This window comes from Aspergillus pseudotamarii, assembly GCF_009193445.1.
Source record: "Aspergillus pseudotamarii strain CBS 117625 unplaced genomic scaffold BDV38scaffold_11, whole genome shotgun sequence".
NCBI classification, from domain to species: Eukaryota; Fungi; Ascomycota; class Eurotiomycetes; order Eurotiales; family Aspergillaceae; genus Aspergillus; species Aspergillus pseudotamarii.
Window position 1 is genome coordinate 147,377 of NW_022475025.1, and position 15,460 is coordinate 162,836.

Here is a 15,460-nt window from a genome sequence, read left to right on the forward strand (position 1 = left end):
GCTATGAGAGGAACATAACCCTTCCCTGGATATTTTACCTTGTACTTTCTGCATTATATTTGGCCAGGAGGAACTTCTTTTACAGCTTCCACCGATGATGACTCTACATGTTGACTGTACCGTATACCCTGCCTCTTGTACATAGACACTTCAGTGGCCCAACAGCGACGTCGTACATACCCTATCCTATCCGAAGTGTACAGAGGCTCTTCGGCTATAAACTAGCGCTTTGTTAATAGTAGGGGTAAGTACGTATATTATACTATGTTGCTCATCGTGGAAGCCGGCAATATCGACTCAAGAGATTGTTCTAGCCTCAGCCCGATCTCTTTTTCCCGGTTTATGAAATTACCTCGAAGCCTCGTCGGGGCTCACACTTTTCCCCTGATAGATGCATGACACTACCTAAGGCGGGAAGGGAAAATTCTCAAGTTGAAAGCCCCTATCGAGAACCATCTCAATGAGGCGATGGAAAAAGCATGACAGTCAGTTTGATTATAGGGAAGACAACGCTCTGTCAGTATACACTTAAAATTTATACCTTTACCAGTTGTCAGACCATAGGTGGCTTCATTATACAACACTCGTCATACATGCATGAATCATGATTAAGCCTCCTTGAACATTGTACGTACTGGTTTATAACAAAGTGAAGAGAGTTCTAAAACCGTCGAATTACGAGGCCTAGTGCATTGCCCTACTATGTCCCACCTAGCTCCTCGCACACAAACTCTTTACGACCTTTTGCACCAAAGCATCCTGATCCCTAAACCTCTGTGGAAACTTGGCCAAATCGCTAGCTTTCATCAGACCTCTTGCCTTGGAAGCCTCCACCATCGCCTCCGCCTTGGACAGCTTGCCCGACCCGCCGCCAGCACCTGCAATCAAACCCAGCACCGCAAACGGTGCAGACGTCGGATCCTCAATGATTTCCGCCACTGTTAGCGCCCCATTGCCCGCTTCGCCGATGAGAAGCGCAATACGAGCCACTGATGCGGTGCTGCCAATCAGAGGGCCGAGGGCCTCTCCGACGAAAGGGATGACCATGAAGACGATTGTGAGGATCTTGAAGATGAGGTCCTTCTTTGCTTGCGCCTCGGCATCTTCTCCGATTTCTTTAATGTCCTTCATGCTATTGATGGCTTCTGCGAGTTGCAATACGGGCATGGAGTAGGCGACTAATGCGTCGGTGGCTGAGGTATCATTTGGCCCGTCGTCGTAGAAGGAGAGGCCCACGCTGAGGTACGAGGAGAAAAGCGAGGTTCTCAGAGCCGTGACATTGCCCATAGATGCCTCAATGAGCTTCTTAGGATTGCCGACGTGGATATTGTCATTGGAGGCCTTCTGAGGGTAATTAAACCTTTTGCGGAAGAGCTTCCGGCAGGGCAAGCCGCCGGTGCCTGGATGTTTATCGCCAGGATCCGCACATATATAATCTGAAGTCAGATCGCCAAATGTCACCCACGACTCGTCGATGCCCGTCTCGGCCGCGAGGGCGTCAAAGAAGCCCGTCTTGTCGACGAGTTCGTAGCGGATGCTCCATCCTGCGCTCACGTCCCAGATGTGCGGCATTGCAAGGCAAGAATCTTTTGTTTCCTTGTCGCCAGTATATGCCCAGTAGCAGTCAAAGTACTTGAGTCCTTTGCCCTCGCCGAACTTCATAAAGCTATCGATACGTGGCTGGATCTGCTCCTTGGTCCACTTCTCGTACCAGCCGAACTTATCGTCGTAGCCTTCCGAGTTGGTTTGGAACAAAGATAAACTGTCGAGGAGCTGGGAATATAAAATATCCATTGCAAAGAGGTGGACACACCCTGGGTCTAGAGAATCGGCCTTATCTGCGAGACCTTCCAGGGTTCCAGGGTTATCCTCAGAGGGACAGTTGAGGTCGTCGTCGCCAGATTCATCGTCGGCCCCGTCGTCATCCTCACTGTCATCGCCATTTTCGTTGTTGGAGTAATCTTGGAGATCAATGGCCCAGTCAGACGAACCCCCAAAGTTGAGGCCCTTGATCCAATTGATTCGGTTGTCCTTGAGATCGCCGTCCATGTAGGCCGCCCAGTCCACGGCCCCAGGATTGCCATACATCAGAATATTGGAGTCAGAGTCCTTGTCAACGTACGACTTGACGATGGAGTAATTGCCATGGTCTTTGATTATATCGTTGAGCTCAGCGTTAGAGATGTAGCCACCAGTTGTTGTGCAGGGCGCGGCATAGGCCGCGGACTGATACTTCGCTCCAGCATAGGTGCACAAGGGACCGGAGCAGGACTCATCAGTCATGCGAAAACTTCTGGCATAGCTGGTAACGCCAATGACAACTTGTCGGGCTTCCACACCAGCTTTGGTGATCATGACCATAGAATTATGCGTTTCGGTCTTGTTGACGTGTGATCGAAGACAGTTTCCAGCATCGCAGCCAGGCATGGCCGACTTGCTGTCAACATCTGCACCCAGACGGATTCATGATTAGCATACCGTTCGGTCTCAATCTATCTCATATGGCCGTTACTTACCCCATTGGCCGTGCAAATCATACGTCATGTAAATAAAGTAATCCACATATTTTGCAATCTCCTTGATCGGGTATTGTTTGAGGTACCAGTAGGAAGACGGTATAGCAAGGGAAATGGATTTCTCGCTGGGTAGCTTGCTTCGGAGGAGCTGCAGGAAAGCAAGGTAATTGTCTGTGTCTTCTGGGCTTCCGGGTGGGATGTCGGGAATATCAGGTGCACCAGGGTACTCCCAATCAAAGTCAAATCCATCCAGGTTCTGCCTGCTCATGAAGTTTATCAGGTTATTGACAAATGTGTCGCGATACTCTTTCTTGGTGGCATCCCGGAAGCGCTGAAATGTGTCTGCATCAGTGGAAAATGCCCATCCGCCGAAAGACAGAATCTTTTTAAACCCGCTTATCTTCACGAATCTACTGAATTCATACTCGGTGTCTGAGATGTCCACATCGAAGCTGGACGTGACTGTGGCAAATGCAAAGTGGATGTGTGAGTACTTGTTGACCGGGATCTCGGTGACACTCATTCGCAGACACGCTCTCATCTGGTCAAACGCCTCGAAATAGGCGATGGTCTTTAGCTGATCGGGCGCCTTATCGTTGTTAACAATATCCATCCCGCAGTTGGAAATGCATCCGTTGGTTCCGGGTTTTGCGGTGCCAGGAGCTCCAGTATCCGCAGGTGACTGGGTACAAAAGTCGGCCGTTGTTCCACAAAAGCCCCAGGCATCACAACATGCATTAAGTGGACATGGATTAAGATCAGCGAGCTCCGTTCCGTTAGAAGGCTTTTCGGTGCCGGGTACCTGTGGACCGCAGGTGGCTCCCTGGACCGGCGAGGGCATAGGAGGCGTTCCCTTGCTGAGACAGATGAGTTGGCCACTCTGCAGGTGGGTACAGCCAGCCCAGCCCCAAGTCTTTTTGTTGAAGTCTTCAATGTCTTGTTGTTGTATATAATGTGCATCAGCTAGGTCAGAGCATCCATCGTTATCATTGACCTTATATGTGTTGCACGTGCCATCGGGCTGCGGCTGAGGGCGAAAGTCTGGCAAATCCCCTGAGGTGCAGCAAACGTGTTGCTTGGGCTTTAGGGTTGAGCATAAGTTCTTTTGTGGGTTGTATTTAGACAGGTCGGTTCCAGAGATGCCACAGCGGCTGGCCAGCGAGGCGCAGCTGTCACCCCCATGGACCTCCTCTGTTCGGCACTCCCCCCTTGGAAGAAGGGCTCGTGGCTGCCCTCTGGCTGTTATGTTGCCGTGGGAGATGGTAGTAGTATTAGTAACAGCATTGAAGCTCTTATCCACGGTAGACACGAGCACGTCCATGCTGACAGCACCAGCGGGAATGGTCCCATCAAGACAGAGGCCATCGTTCCAGTCCTTGATAGCATCTTGAGCCACTGCTAGATCAACAAAGTCAGTAGAAACCACTCCAATAGTCGTGGCCGCGCCGGCAGGCTGGCAGATCTGCAGGGCCGAAGTTTCCGTTTCCGCAAAAGAGTCAAGGAAACCTCGCGCGGCATGCTTGGTGATTTGTGCACCAGAATACAATCCCACGACAGCAGACCTGTGTTTGGCAAACAAGATGGTGGCACCGCACTCGGCGCTCTTGTCCACGAACTGGGTAAGTTGACGAGTAGCCTCGGTTACATCAGCAGATCGTGGAGCAGCGCCGGACGCCTTGCTAAGCGTCAAAGGGCCAACCTGGGAAGTGAAAACTGTCTTCACTGCCTTAGCGCCGCAACTTTCAGCGACAACTAGATTGTGTTGACTTTCCTGCTGAGGCACATCGGGGGAGGTAGCAGCCTCGTATGTCTGACCTTGGCTAGCGACACAGGCGTGGATAGTGAGAATGGTGTTTGGATCGGCGACAGAATTGTGAATATTCAAACCAAAGAGGACAGTTTGATCACAGCTCTCAAGATTGCGGAGATGGTGGATGTTGGTCCAGTTAGCCGTTGTAGGGCCCGCATCAGCACACAGACTGGGGCAGCTGTCGGCATACTGGCCATTGTAGCTCTCTGTTACAGCCGAGGCGAGCCCGAGCAGAGAGGCAAAGAGGGCAAAAGAGGGCCTCATCGTGTTCTCTGAGTCTGTACTGTCAGAGGAGCATACGAGAAAGAGGCAGAGCACTTGGAGGCATTAGTGGTCTATATAATGTTCTAATACTGCTGATCGTATAAGCCGGCGATATCAATTCAAGCGGCTGTTCTAGCCTCAGCCCATTTTCTTTCGGGTTGATAAATTCCATGGAAGCTTCATCGGGGACTCTCACACTTCCCCTGATAGATGCATGACGCTAAGGGGGGGTGAAGCCTCAAGTCTGGTATAGCTGGAGATTGCAGTTCACACGGTCCGCATATATAATTAAATCCTAGCCACTAGTATACTTATTTTTATCTCTTTGTCGTGTTTTTACCTCGGTTTCACTAGACTATCAGGAGATTTTGATCTCGAATTCAACTACTGCAGGGGGGAATGCTACCAAAAGATCCCTACATGTAACCTTCTAGTGGCTACTAAGGTTAGTGAGAATCGGGCCTCCGGACATCTCCGGGGCCTGGACGACGCCCCCAATTTGATCCAGGTATTCGAGCTGCTAGATAGGTACATGCCGAAATTGGCTCACACACTATACAATCACCAATGTGATTTACTTACTGCGACTCAGTCTATATAGTTTCATCCTTATTTTTCTCAGGAGGAAACGATGGGAATTGGATCGAAAAATACAGACAAAGTTGCCACGCCTAATTTCTGTCGCTAATTCGACTCCTTTCCTTGTGCAGAGTACTACACAACGTGGAACGGCTTGTACCTATAACCAGCAAACAGATCTTCTTGGTTGTCATGAGATCTTCCAGTTGCTTTGTTTATCCGTCTCACCGTTTCTCCTCGTTTATAATCCTTATTCTACTTCCTATAATGGCCGCGGCGATCACCTCCCCCGTCTACATAGACTACAACGAATTCTTTATAAACAGCAGCAACATCCTCGCCGTTCCCTATGAGGATGTTACTGCCGCTTTTAGGACGCCTGTCACCAACTATTCTACAGCTATAGATGGCTTCGACTGGACGCAGCCGTATCCGGGATCTCGCAGAGACGGTCATATGGCATACCTCGAGATTGCCCAGGAAATGTCCTTATCGGCTTCTATCGTGGAAAATTCAACCACTGTGCTGTCATCCCTGACGTTTGGGATTCCCGGTAGCATGAGCTCTGGCCGCCAGCCACTGGCCATGGACGCTTCATGGTACATCTGTCGCCACGTCTTCATCTCTACGAGGCCTGAGGCGAAGCTGGCCGTTGACGGTGGTACCAAGTGCGATTTTCTATCCCAAGAATGCCAGGCTGATCTCAAGACCAGCCTGACTCAGGATTGGGGAAAGGCAGCAGAGGGTACCATGTGTTCGGCACTGGGCTTTGACCCAATCCCACCGAGCTGCCAGGAGTCGTTTGGCTTTGCCCGTCAGGATGTCATAGCTTTTGATGCTGCCTTCCTCGCAAATACCACCCTGGCCCCAGTACTGACGAATAGAGAGCAGCAGCAATACAGCTGGCGAATCGGCACCGGATATCATAATCCTGGCGATGCAAGCGCTTATGCCTTGGCCGCCAACCGGACGTACCTCGTGGCTACTGTCTGGGGCTACAGTCAGAGTGCAAAGCACATTCAAGCCCCCGAAGTATCGTTTGGCTGCCTTTCGTCTGGCGCAAGCTATATCCCGCGACCTCCCTCCCCTTCATCATCCACCGTGGCTACAGCGTCTCCATCGACTTCTCTTCTCCCAATGGCAACGGCGTCTTCATCCTCCGGGTCTCAAACACTAACGCCGGCCCGGATAGCTATAATGGGTATTATGCTGGTATTGGGGACGCACATGTTGTCCTAGGTCGCGCGTACAACAAATGGAATGAGCTCAAGATAATTCAGGCCGTGGGTGAAAAGGCAGCACAGAAACATTAGTAGATAATTTAGACAAGTAGAAATTCTATTTCTGTCTAGGTGGATGGCTTGAATACGCCGGAGAGGGTGATCAAGGATGGAAATCATAGTACCGGGTTGAGTAGCCTAACGGCCAATACGATAGCCATTGAAGTAAAGCTTTTTATGACACATGAGGTCCATATTTTTCCACCTTGTCAACCTGCTATTTACTCTTAATTCCATAATAGCACCACTAGACGTATGCTAGGTGCATATTGCTACACTATCCCGCTTGCCCGCTTTAAAGGTAGAAGAATAGTCGAGACCACAGATGCGCATTTTAGCGTATATTTAATGCCGCATTCCGAGGAAGTTACGGGGCTCCATTGGAATTTAAGCTGGTATTAACCCGTAGACTAACATTGACTTGTTTAGTGCAATGTAACCCTCCCCTCCCACTAAGCACTAGCCTGACCCCAAAGACTAGAGCTTAGCGGAGATCGGTTAGATATGGAACCGTTTGCCATATATCTGATAGCTTAATATACAGTGGTAAAATCAGGGATAGTTTCCTAGGTAGTAGCCGAGGTATCGAAGTAAGACACCAGGGATTATATCCTTGTTACAATTAACTTGGTTAGGACTACTACATAGCCGTAGGCTCATCTCCCCCTGACAGATGCATGAAGCTCAAGATAAGGAAAGCTACCTCAAGTCTGGCCTTGTTCGGAGATTGCAAAGCCACATGTAATGTGCTTTGCTCGATATGTGACTCTTGAGAATTAAAATACCACGTTAGTTAGGACCATTTTTTCATGATCGCCCGGTCTCGGCCCAGTAGGAACCTCCCTGAGATGACCGGCCGAACGGTAGGGATAAGAGCAAGAAAAGGACGGTCAATTCTTTCTTCTCCATTGCCCTTATTGTTCTCCTGTTGGTGCATAACTCCCAGCCAGCAGGCAACTTGCCGCACGTATCATAGACGAGCCTTGTTAAAGTCAGGTGCTCTTACTCACCCTTGGCTGTCTTTCTTGTCTAATTCTTTTGAACATTGCTTCTTTTGTATTTTATCATTTCTTGGGTAGAAATAAGAGGCCATGCTCCCACTTTTGTTCCTAGTGGTCTTCCTTGCCCCCGGCGTCGTGGCTAACGTTGTCGCCGGAAAATGGCAAGCCCTCTTCTTCTATCAGCTCTACAGACTCGAAGTCGAGGCCCACGGCCTTGCCAGCTCGCGCATGGCTCCGGGATGCGCCAAAGCTGGCGTTGTCTGTGACATGAAGGCCTTCATGAAGGAAATCAGCATAGTCAAGAAAGTACGGGAGCTCGATGCAAACGGCAAACCCATCCAACCTATCAAAATTGTGGACGACCCTGATTTTGGCAAGGTCAACTGGGCACAGCTCGGCGAGGGTGCAGACCTCGAGGCCTTCGGCACTGAATTTGATAAGGTCGGGTTCAAGGGCCGCATAAGCAATGTGCGGGTTTTTAAGGATTGGAAGCAGAAGGACAGCTTTGCAACTGTTATGAGTGAGGCGGAGGATATTGCCCTTAAGGCCATTGCCAAGCTCAAGGCCGATGGCAAGGAGCCTGCCGATGACCGTTTCAACAAGATGACAGCTGCGCTCAAAACCCATGGCGATGCCCGGCGTTACGATCAAGCACAGAAGATCGCCAAAGACTTTGAAGAGAAGATGACCAAGTTGGGGGGTTTTAGTGTTGCGTACACCGATCCCATAGAGAGGCCTCCAGTGCCGGGTTACAGGAAGATTGATGCGGACCAGACCATCAGCGATAACACGGGCAGGGTCGGGTTTGACAAGGTGGAGCAGACGGTCAGAGACCATGTCGCCAAATTTAATAGCGCGGGACATTCACCGAGCCATGTCGAGGCTATTGTCAAGACGCAGGATGTGCATGACCACCTTGCGGAGGCGTGTAGAAAATAATGATGTTCTATTTTGTTATATAGAAGACAGCTCTATTGGTATAGGTTTAAAACTTATATTTTTACCAGTAGCTTTTAGGCGGCGGCTTTATATAACACTCATTGGTACAATGTCGCACCATGATTCGCGGTTTCAACTTGGGCAGACTCTGTCTAGCTTCCTTGACCCATGGATGATTCTCATTAGGCGAGTACTGATGTAGGTTGATCGAGTACTCTGGCCCTGGAAGGCAAGGTACCCAAGCGGAGCCCGGGTTCGCCCGAACAATGTCATTTTCCTTTCGTGCGTAGTCCCACATTGACGCGATGATGATCCATTCAGCTTGCCTCTTCCATGTTTCTACGGCCGCCCGGAATCGTGCACTTGTAAATAATTCCAAAAGTGTTTTCACGGCCGGTTCCTTTTCCAATGCGTGTTCTTTGAATAAGGCTTGAAACTTTCTCAGCTGAGCTTCGTCGTCAACGTCAACCATCTGAACAGGCGCATCGCCTAACAATCCAAACAGGCCAGACCTCAGAGCCGCTTCCCTGGAGATATGCAGAGAAACTGCTGCCATTGCTACGTCGAAAGACGTGTGAAATTCTGCCAAAGCCGCAATGTCCCTCGCTTCTTGAATTCTTAGGGGATCATACATGCCATTATGACGACGAAACCACGAGGTGGAGAATGGTTCATCATCATTCGCGTCAGGAGTGCCATAAGTGCCATTTAATAGCCCCTTTAAGTCAAAATAGTAAATAATCTCTGCCACGATACAAGGCTGCATCCCAAGCTGCTCTGCCTGTACTGAGAACCAGCCGATTGGGCTTTCAAGCTCAATAAGCGGCCCCAAGACATCGTAGCTCTTTCGCGTCCAGTTGAGGTGCAGCACATCCCGACGTGGCTGCACCCAGATCGACTCCAGGCTAGTTGGCTCCTGTCCTCGCTCCCAGCGGCCATGTTCCAGCGCGACCTGCCGAGACTCACTATTGACAAATGCGATGACCGGCAGCCGAGTGTTTAGGTATGTTGTACGCTTGGGAAAGCAGGCTTGACGCGATTCGTCGCCATCGAGAAGAAAGGCGGGGATGTCTTCTTCTGCTATACGATATGGTAGGCAGTGCTCCCAGATAAGATGACGTAGTTCTAGAGGCAGCCGCGTGAAGTAGTGGAATGAGTCATTGGACATCATGTAGGCTTAGTAAATAGTGACTGTCATGTAGGGCGCATGTACCGAGGGATAAATAAACAGAAGATAGAAGAGGCGGTTGGGGATTAAATAGTCAAAACCCGTCGGCCCTAGCGGTCGGGCCGGTGCTAGCCTGATCCCTAGGGCCATAGGAGAGTTAAGGGTACTCAGTACATTAATTCACACTTCTCTGTTAACTTTCGCTACACTCCGGTACGAGTCACTCAGCAAAAGGTGGCGCTGATTTGGCGCTCTTCTGAAAAGAGAAAAAAGTTGGAACCCTTCCGCTCAAAGATAGCTCAATATATAGTAGTCTTATTATGTGTCGTTCTCTTTGGTAGGCTTGATCATGATTAGATTGCTTGTATACGGTCTTGTCAAAAATTCTGAGTCTTGTTTCATTGATTAGTTTAGACTAATGGGTACCACCCATAGATTTAAGTCTGCTAAATTCCTCCTGCGAGGGTGGCATGTCAGCCCAGTTGGACACTATAGTTCTATTATAAGAAAAGGCCTATTATTCATAATTTAGCCGAATGAAGTTGCTTCCGGAGATTCTGCATCGCATCGCACCGGGTCTTCGTCACGATCTGTGCGGCCGGCATCACAGCTCGTATAAGGCCTACTCCGGTCCCTGCATAGGTGGTCATACGGCCTTGAGGTCCCCAACCATCATCCCCCTTGAGCTTCTCCACCTCATACAGACGTCGATTCTCGCCCTCAGTGACCTCTTGATTCACGATGTCCTCGTACGTACGATTGATCACACCGCGTCCGTCATACTTCGTCGGCCAACCATAGATCCCTCGGACTTTGTCATAAACAGTCGACCGTACTGTACTCGCACCACCATCCGAGGCTCGAAGGATCTCATTCTGATAGCCTTTCGCGATGTGTGCCTCGGGGGAGGCCAGAAATCGAGTCCCCATAACACATCCATCCGCGCCCAGAATCATCGCAGCTGCCAACCCTCGACCGTCACTGATGCCACCCGCTGCAACAACAAACGGTTCTCGAACGGTCTGGGTCAAACTCGACTTCCTTGATTCCAATTGATCTAAGACCTCGGGAATAAGAGTGACAATACTGGCGGACCGAGCAAATCCATGACCACCAGCATCACTGCCTTGGACGACAAGAACATCCGGTTGCAATTTCTCTGTATAATCCAGTGCATCCTCCAAGCAACAAAGTTGCACCCAGATCTTGACATGGTAAGGGACCTGGGACCGCATGGCTTGGGTCCAGGGTACGAGGTCGTCTGCGCCAGTTTTTGGTGCAAAGAGCCAAACTGCGCAGGGTCGGTACTTTTGAATCAAGGGCAGCGCGATTTCCAGAGATGCACCCCAGTTTAACAAGCCCACTCCAACGGGGAGAATAGGAGGCTCACTCAGACTCTGTTGAAGCTGAGAACCGTGAAAATTGGCTTCATGGACAAGATCTTGTGCTTCAATGAGCTGTTGTTCCAGGCCCGAGAGATCGTATCCGCCGGCAATGAATCCAATCCCCTGGGCGGAGGAGACCGCGACTGCGAGCTTTGCAGTCGCGATATTGAGCATGGGCGCTGACGCAATGAGTGGATTTGCGATCCACGGATAGTCCTTTTCTAGACGACAGAATTGCGCAGTCGTCATTTTGTTCGAGTTTGTCTTCTTGTATTCGCTCTAGGGCGAATCTAGCTTCCGAATCTGGGAGAGGTATATATACTTGACGTAAAAGCTTCGCGAGTGAAATCCCAAGGCTCAAGGTTGGGGAGTGTTTAGAACAAAGCAGCAGGCAACGAGATATGAACAAGGACTCTCGCAAGCGCTATCATCCAAACAAAGAGGACGCGGCGTGGTCACGCGGCCGGCGAGAGCCCAAAGCGTCAAGCATGCCCTATCTCAACGCTCATTCCTCCTCCCGGCAGGGATCATCGCCGCGACAAGGCGGGGATAATGAGTAACAAAGGAATGAATTAGGCCTCAGATTACTAACCGAACTATGCTGATATGTAGCCTATCGCATATCTTATCTTCAATCCCTTGGTTATCTTTCTTTTAGTCCGTTTGACGGAAGGCAATGATGGTTGGCTGGGTCTCTACAGATACTATCACGATAACGAGATTGTGAATTGCTGTTTCCTGGTAGGGTATCGTGCAGGGTGGCTGGTGGATACCCGAGCCAACTTCACACATACTTGGACGTTATTTAGGACGCTTTCTTGGGCTCTCCACGTCTCTCTGTCATGCCGCATGACGTTAAAGGTTATATTTTTGAGTTCAACATAACCCTATCTGCAGCTCCGCAATATCCGAAAGCACATTCAACCGAAATCATGGAGACGAACCCCCTGGGCTAGCTCATATATAATGTACGAAATCCCGAGCTTCCAAGTATTTTCCAACTCGAAGCTGAGATGATTATCGGCGATATTGATGGGTCTGTCATCTGTCCCACTCGGGAGACTGGAATTCCATCAAGATGAGCCAGAGCGACGCGAAAGTGTACACAGCTAAAGCTTCAAGGTATCAGTCGTAATATTGCGGGTTATTCACTCAGTGGCACATAGTATCTTGGCCAAACCATGCAGCCAAATGACGAGGGACTACTATGCCCGGACAAATGATCTCATGTGCGATAGTTCCATGTTCACGAATTCAGCAAGTATGCCAACTGGATCAATTCTTTAGGCTCTTATTAGTCGTATCTTATGCCATAGGGTGCATTACGAGATGTCTGCTAGAAGGGAGTCGCTCACTAACGGACAGCTAGTCCATCCTTGACAGCGTTCGCTCACAGCACCGGGTGATCTGTGCAGCTTCCGAACCAGATCTTCTAGGGACTCACCACTGTCGCCAGACCATTTGGTCAAATCGTAGGCTCATGGGTGTAACTAGAGGGCCCCCGTTTGCTTCAATCTTCAAGAAAACTGTGACTAATGGTGGTGTTGTAGCATCGTGCATTACTTATTCATTCTGGTGCCCAGGGAGCAATCAAGGAATCCTGGTTGACCGGCATGCGGGTAGCAGGGTGAGAGAAAATAAATGTGCAATGGGAGCCTTATCCCGACCTTGGCATAGAAGATATCAGGTTGACCACGTCATTACACATGAACGTAGTGATTTCCGGCCATCGGTTCATACGGTGACATTAGTTTACCTATGAACGTAATGGTGGTCTGCTAGTTCATGTTGATGCACCACTAGCGTGAGCTGTCCACGCCGGCGAACTAGGGTCCATGTCAGTATCATATGCTGTTCACCTCCGAAGTGTTCGGCATGGGTTGGAAAGCCGATGCTCCTTCAGCTGTGAATGTGTTTCTCTAGCCTGTGCCTTTTATGAACATTAGTCTTGCCCTCAATTTTAGTTTCCTGCAGAGCAACTGCTCCGTTAAGAGCACCTCCTATCTTGATAACCCATGAACATTCATCGAAATGCGACCGCGTGGAGAATTGGAATTTGAGTGCATCAAATCGGATGCAGCCGTTGAGGGAAGTGATATCTTCTAGTTGAACACTTTCTCCTGTAACGAAAGTACCCTTCTAACATAGCTATCTAGTCTGTATATGGATGCGCTGGGGTTTTCCTCTAAGGGAGGGATGTTTACAAAAGGACTCGACACATCTAGCGACGCTTACAGATATCCTTGGTTTCAATTATCCATCAAAATGAGAAACAAAGTGCCGGACAGTGAAAACAGTCTACTTGAACAACCCCTAAGCATCCATTGAACGTGTCGATTTGATAAAACTTGTTACGATAACCACGCATGAAGTGTTACCGCCCCCTGGCATTTCGTGAATCAAGGGAGGCCATGCCGCTATTCCCAGACTGAGCACAGCATTCAATTCGAAGGCTTCTGGATGAGGATAGCTTCGGCCTGAGAAAGCTCACAGCGAACAATGCCACCTTCTTTGACAATGCCTTGCTCGATCTTCTCCTGGCCTACCAGGTTACCCGTCGCTGAATCGATGCCAACTCCCGACACGCTCACCCCACTCTTCGCATTGGTTCCTGGGCCCTGTAGTCGGAGAATCTCTATCCTCGTTCCTGGGCGCCATGACGTATGCACCTCCACGGTTCGTTGCGGTCGGTCCCCAGGGGAAGCAAAAGTGGCGTCTGTTGCGGCCAGGGTGGATGGGTTATGGGCCCCGACTGTCGAGTTCCACACGCCCAAATCGATGAAGACAAGTTTCGCGAGGTTGGACTCCGCGGTATCGCTGGAGATAGCATATCCGCTAAAGTCCGATGCATTCGCAGTGGGTAACGCACTGATCTTCCACGAGTCTGCCTCCCTGCCGGAGATGACATGCGCGAGGAAGATATGCGAGAAGAAGTTGGCCCGGACACCCGCCGTGAGATTCTCGCCCTTGTATGCATACGGAAGAGGCGTGAAAGCAGAATATTCGCTCTGGTGACCGAGGTGGAAGTAAGTTTGCTCGATGCCAATACTCGCGGCCGTTAACACATAATCGGTGGCCCAAAGGGCGGCTCCAAACGTGTCGCTAATCCCGCTTTTCCCACTACAGGAGGCTGAGTTGGTTTCGCCTAGAACCAGTCTGCTGCCTGCCGCTCGGGCAGCTGCATCTTGTGGAATATACTGAGACAGGTTCCTCCAGATAACGTTGTGGTCGGAGAGCAAGTTTAATGAAAGACGCGCGTAACGCTCGGCATCACAAGTTGATTGGGGGTAGAGATGCACCGCATAGCTCTCGATGATCTTAGGGTCAACCAGCCCTGCGCGGGTGACGTTAACGATGTCAAAGTCGTCTATCTCATCATGTTGATCAGGGACCATGGGAGGGTCTGCAAAGACGGCCGCTTGGAACAGGGGCTTGTGCGTGGCATTCTTATAGAACTTGGCGGACAGAATTTGACCAGTCAAACGTCGCCACTGCTTCGTATATTCCTTCGTGTCCCAGTCCTCCCCCCGCCAGCCTTTGTTGATATAGTGATCTATTTCATTGCCCAGCTCGAAGTGGGATAGGGAATCTCCCAGCGCCTCCATCGCGGCTTGGGCTTCCTGCATGGCGTTAATCCACGAATGCGTCTCATTGCGCAGATTCAGTGTGTATAGAATGTCCGTTCCTGCTGGGAAATATTCTTTCCAACCATTGAACCAATCCCGACGGATGCGTAGCACCTCTACCGTGGTATCATTCGGCAGTGCTTCCGACGGCACTCCCAATGTCGGATCGAATAATGTCTGGTCGGCGATATTGCCTCCGACTCGGATTGGCGCGGGTACTCCAGCTATCTCGGCGACGTGTCCCAGTAAATTCGCCGCCAGGTCATTTTGGAGGTACGGGGCAAGAGACACAGGCTCAATTGAATAACCATACAAATCACGCCTCAGGATCCTGGACGAACGGTTCAAGGGTATATGAACGGTAGATATAGAAGACGCAATCGCTAGATTGCCAAAGAGAAGGAGGGATGGCAGCCAGGACGACATTTTCGCGATACTGAAATGGTTTGTTTACTAACTGACAGGGCTCATGTTCTGACAAGGACTGAGGCACAGCAAGATTTATTTAGGGTACTCGAGTGGGGGGATAGAGTCAATGGGGTGATTTCGTAGGACGCGGTTGATCGAGTAACTAACTTAATCTAATAAAATTACTCGAGAGATCGGCGCAGGATGAATATCAGCACGGTGATATTCCGGTGGGGGTCTGTTCACACCGACAGCACTGGCACTGCCTTGTTCCGAGTCAGCACAACTGCAGCTAACATTAAATTGCAACATACGAGGTGTTTGTCTCATGCACTCCAGTGACATCATGAAGACTAGCATCAATATCAGACAAGCTGGGAGGGACTCTCATGGAGAGACATTTTCACTCCACCGGACTCGATCCGGTCGGTTTCCCCACACGAGAGCTCCGGAGGGATGTGGACCATGGCCCACTCATGCTTGC

General features: G+C 50.1%; 6 protein-coding genes across 6 annotated transcripts; 2 read left to right on the top strand and 4 right to left on the bottom strand.

Moving 5' to 3' along the window:
* Positions 1-629: 629 nt before the first annotated feature.
* BDV38DRAFT_18327 (putative class V chitinase) lies at positions 630-4,826 on the bottom strand. The gene is made up of 2 exons (XM_032052120.1): positions 2,517-4,826; positions 630-2,447 (listed from the first exon to the last, which is right to left on the bottom strand). Exons 1-2 carry the CDS (start codon positions 4,588-4,590, stop codon positions 712-714), a joined length of 3,810 nt encoding a protein of 1,269 aa, XP_031916512.1. The 5' UTR covers positions 4,591-4,826; the 3' UTR covers positions 630-711.
* A 346-nt stretch (positions 4,827-5,172) lies between these two features.
* On the top strand, positions 5,173-6,450 carry BDV38DRAFT_239719 (uncharacterized protein). The gene has a single exon (XM_032053796.1). The coding sequence runs from the start codon at positions 5,362-5,364 to the stop codon at positions 6,406-6,408; it is 1,047 nt and encodes a 348-aa protein (XP_031916513.1). The 5' UTR covers positions 5,173-5,361; the 3' UTR covers positions 6,409-6,450.
* Positions 6,451-7,263: 813 nt separating this feature from the next.
* Positions 7,264-8,420, top strand: BDV38DRAFT_239720 (uncharacterized protein). Its single transcript, XM_032053797.1, has one exon. The coding sequence runs from the start codon at positions 7,541-7,543 to the stop codon at positions 8,387-8,389; it is 849 nt and encodes a 282-aa protein (XP_031916514.1). The 5' UTR covers positions 7,264-7,540; the 3' UTR covers positions 8,390-8,420.
* Positions 8,421-8,450: 30 nt separating this feature from the next.
* Positions 8,451-9,557, bottom strand: BDV38DRAFT_279954 (2EXR domain-containing protein; the record flags this gene model as incomplete). Its single annotated transcript, XM_032059172.1, has 1 exon — positions 8,451-9,557. One exon carries the CDS (start codon positions 9,555-9,557, stop codon positions 8,451-8,453), a length of 1,107 nt encoding a protein of 368 aa, XP_031916515.1.
* A 521-nt stretch (positions 9,558-10,078) lies between these two features.
* Positions 10,079-11,236, bottom strand: BDV38DRAFT_290177 (nitronate monooxygenase; the record flags this gene model as incomplete). The annotated part of the gene is made up of 1 exon (XM_032061424.1): positions 10,079-11,236. The coding sequence occupies exon 1, from the start codon at positions 11,189-11,191 to the stop codon at positions 10,079-10,081; it is 1,113 nt and encodes a 370-aa protein (XP_031916516.1). The 5' UTR covers positions 11,192-11,236.
* A 2,090-nt stretch (positions 11,237-13,326) lies between these two features.
* Positions 13,327-15,179, bottom strand: BDV38DRAFT_18343 (glycosyl hydrolase family 79 C-terminal domain-containing protein). Its single transcript, XM_032052124.1, has one exon. The coding sequence runs from the start codon at positions 14,992-14,994 to the stop codon at positions 13,384-13,386; it is 1,611 nt and encodes a 536-aa protein (XP_031916517.1). The 5' UTR covers positions 14,995-15,179; the 3' UTR covers positions 13,327-13,383.
* Between the last annotated feature and the right edge of the window lie 281 nt (positions 15,180-15,460).

Coding starts and splice junctions, on each gene's coding strand:
- BDV38DRAFT_18343 (XM_032052124.1), bottom strand. CDS start 14,994: ATGTCGTCCTGGCTGCCATCCCTCCTTCTCTTTGGCAATCTAGCGATT.
- BDV38DRAFT_18327 (XM_032052120.1), bottom strand. CDS start 4,590: ATGAGGCCCTCTTTTGCCCTCTTTGCCTCTCTGCTCGGGCTCGCCTCG. Junction 2,448..2,516: donor TGATTTGCACGGCCAATGGG/GTAAGTAACGGC, acceptor GTCTGGGTGCAG/ATGTTGACAGCAAGTCGGCC.
- BDV38DRAFT_239720 (XM_032053797.1), top strand. CDS start 7,541: ATGCTCCCACTTTTGTTCCTAGTGGTCTTCCTTGCCCCCGGCGTCGTG.
- BDV38DRAFT_239719 (XM_032053796.1), top strand. CDS start 5,362: ATGAGATCTTCCAGTTGCTTTGTTTATCCGTCTCACCGTTTCTCCTCG.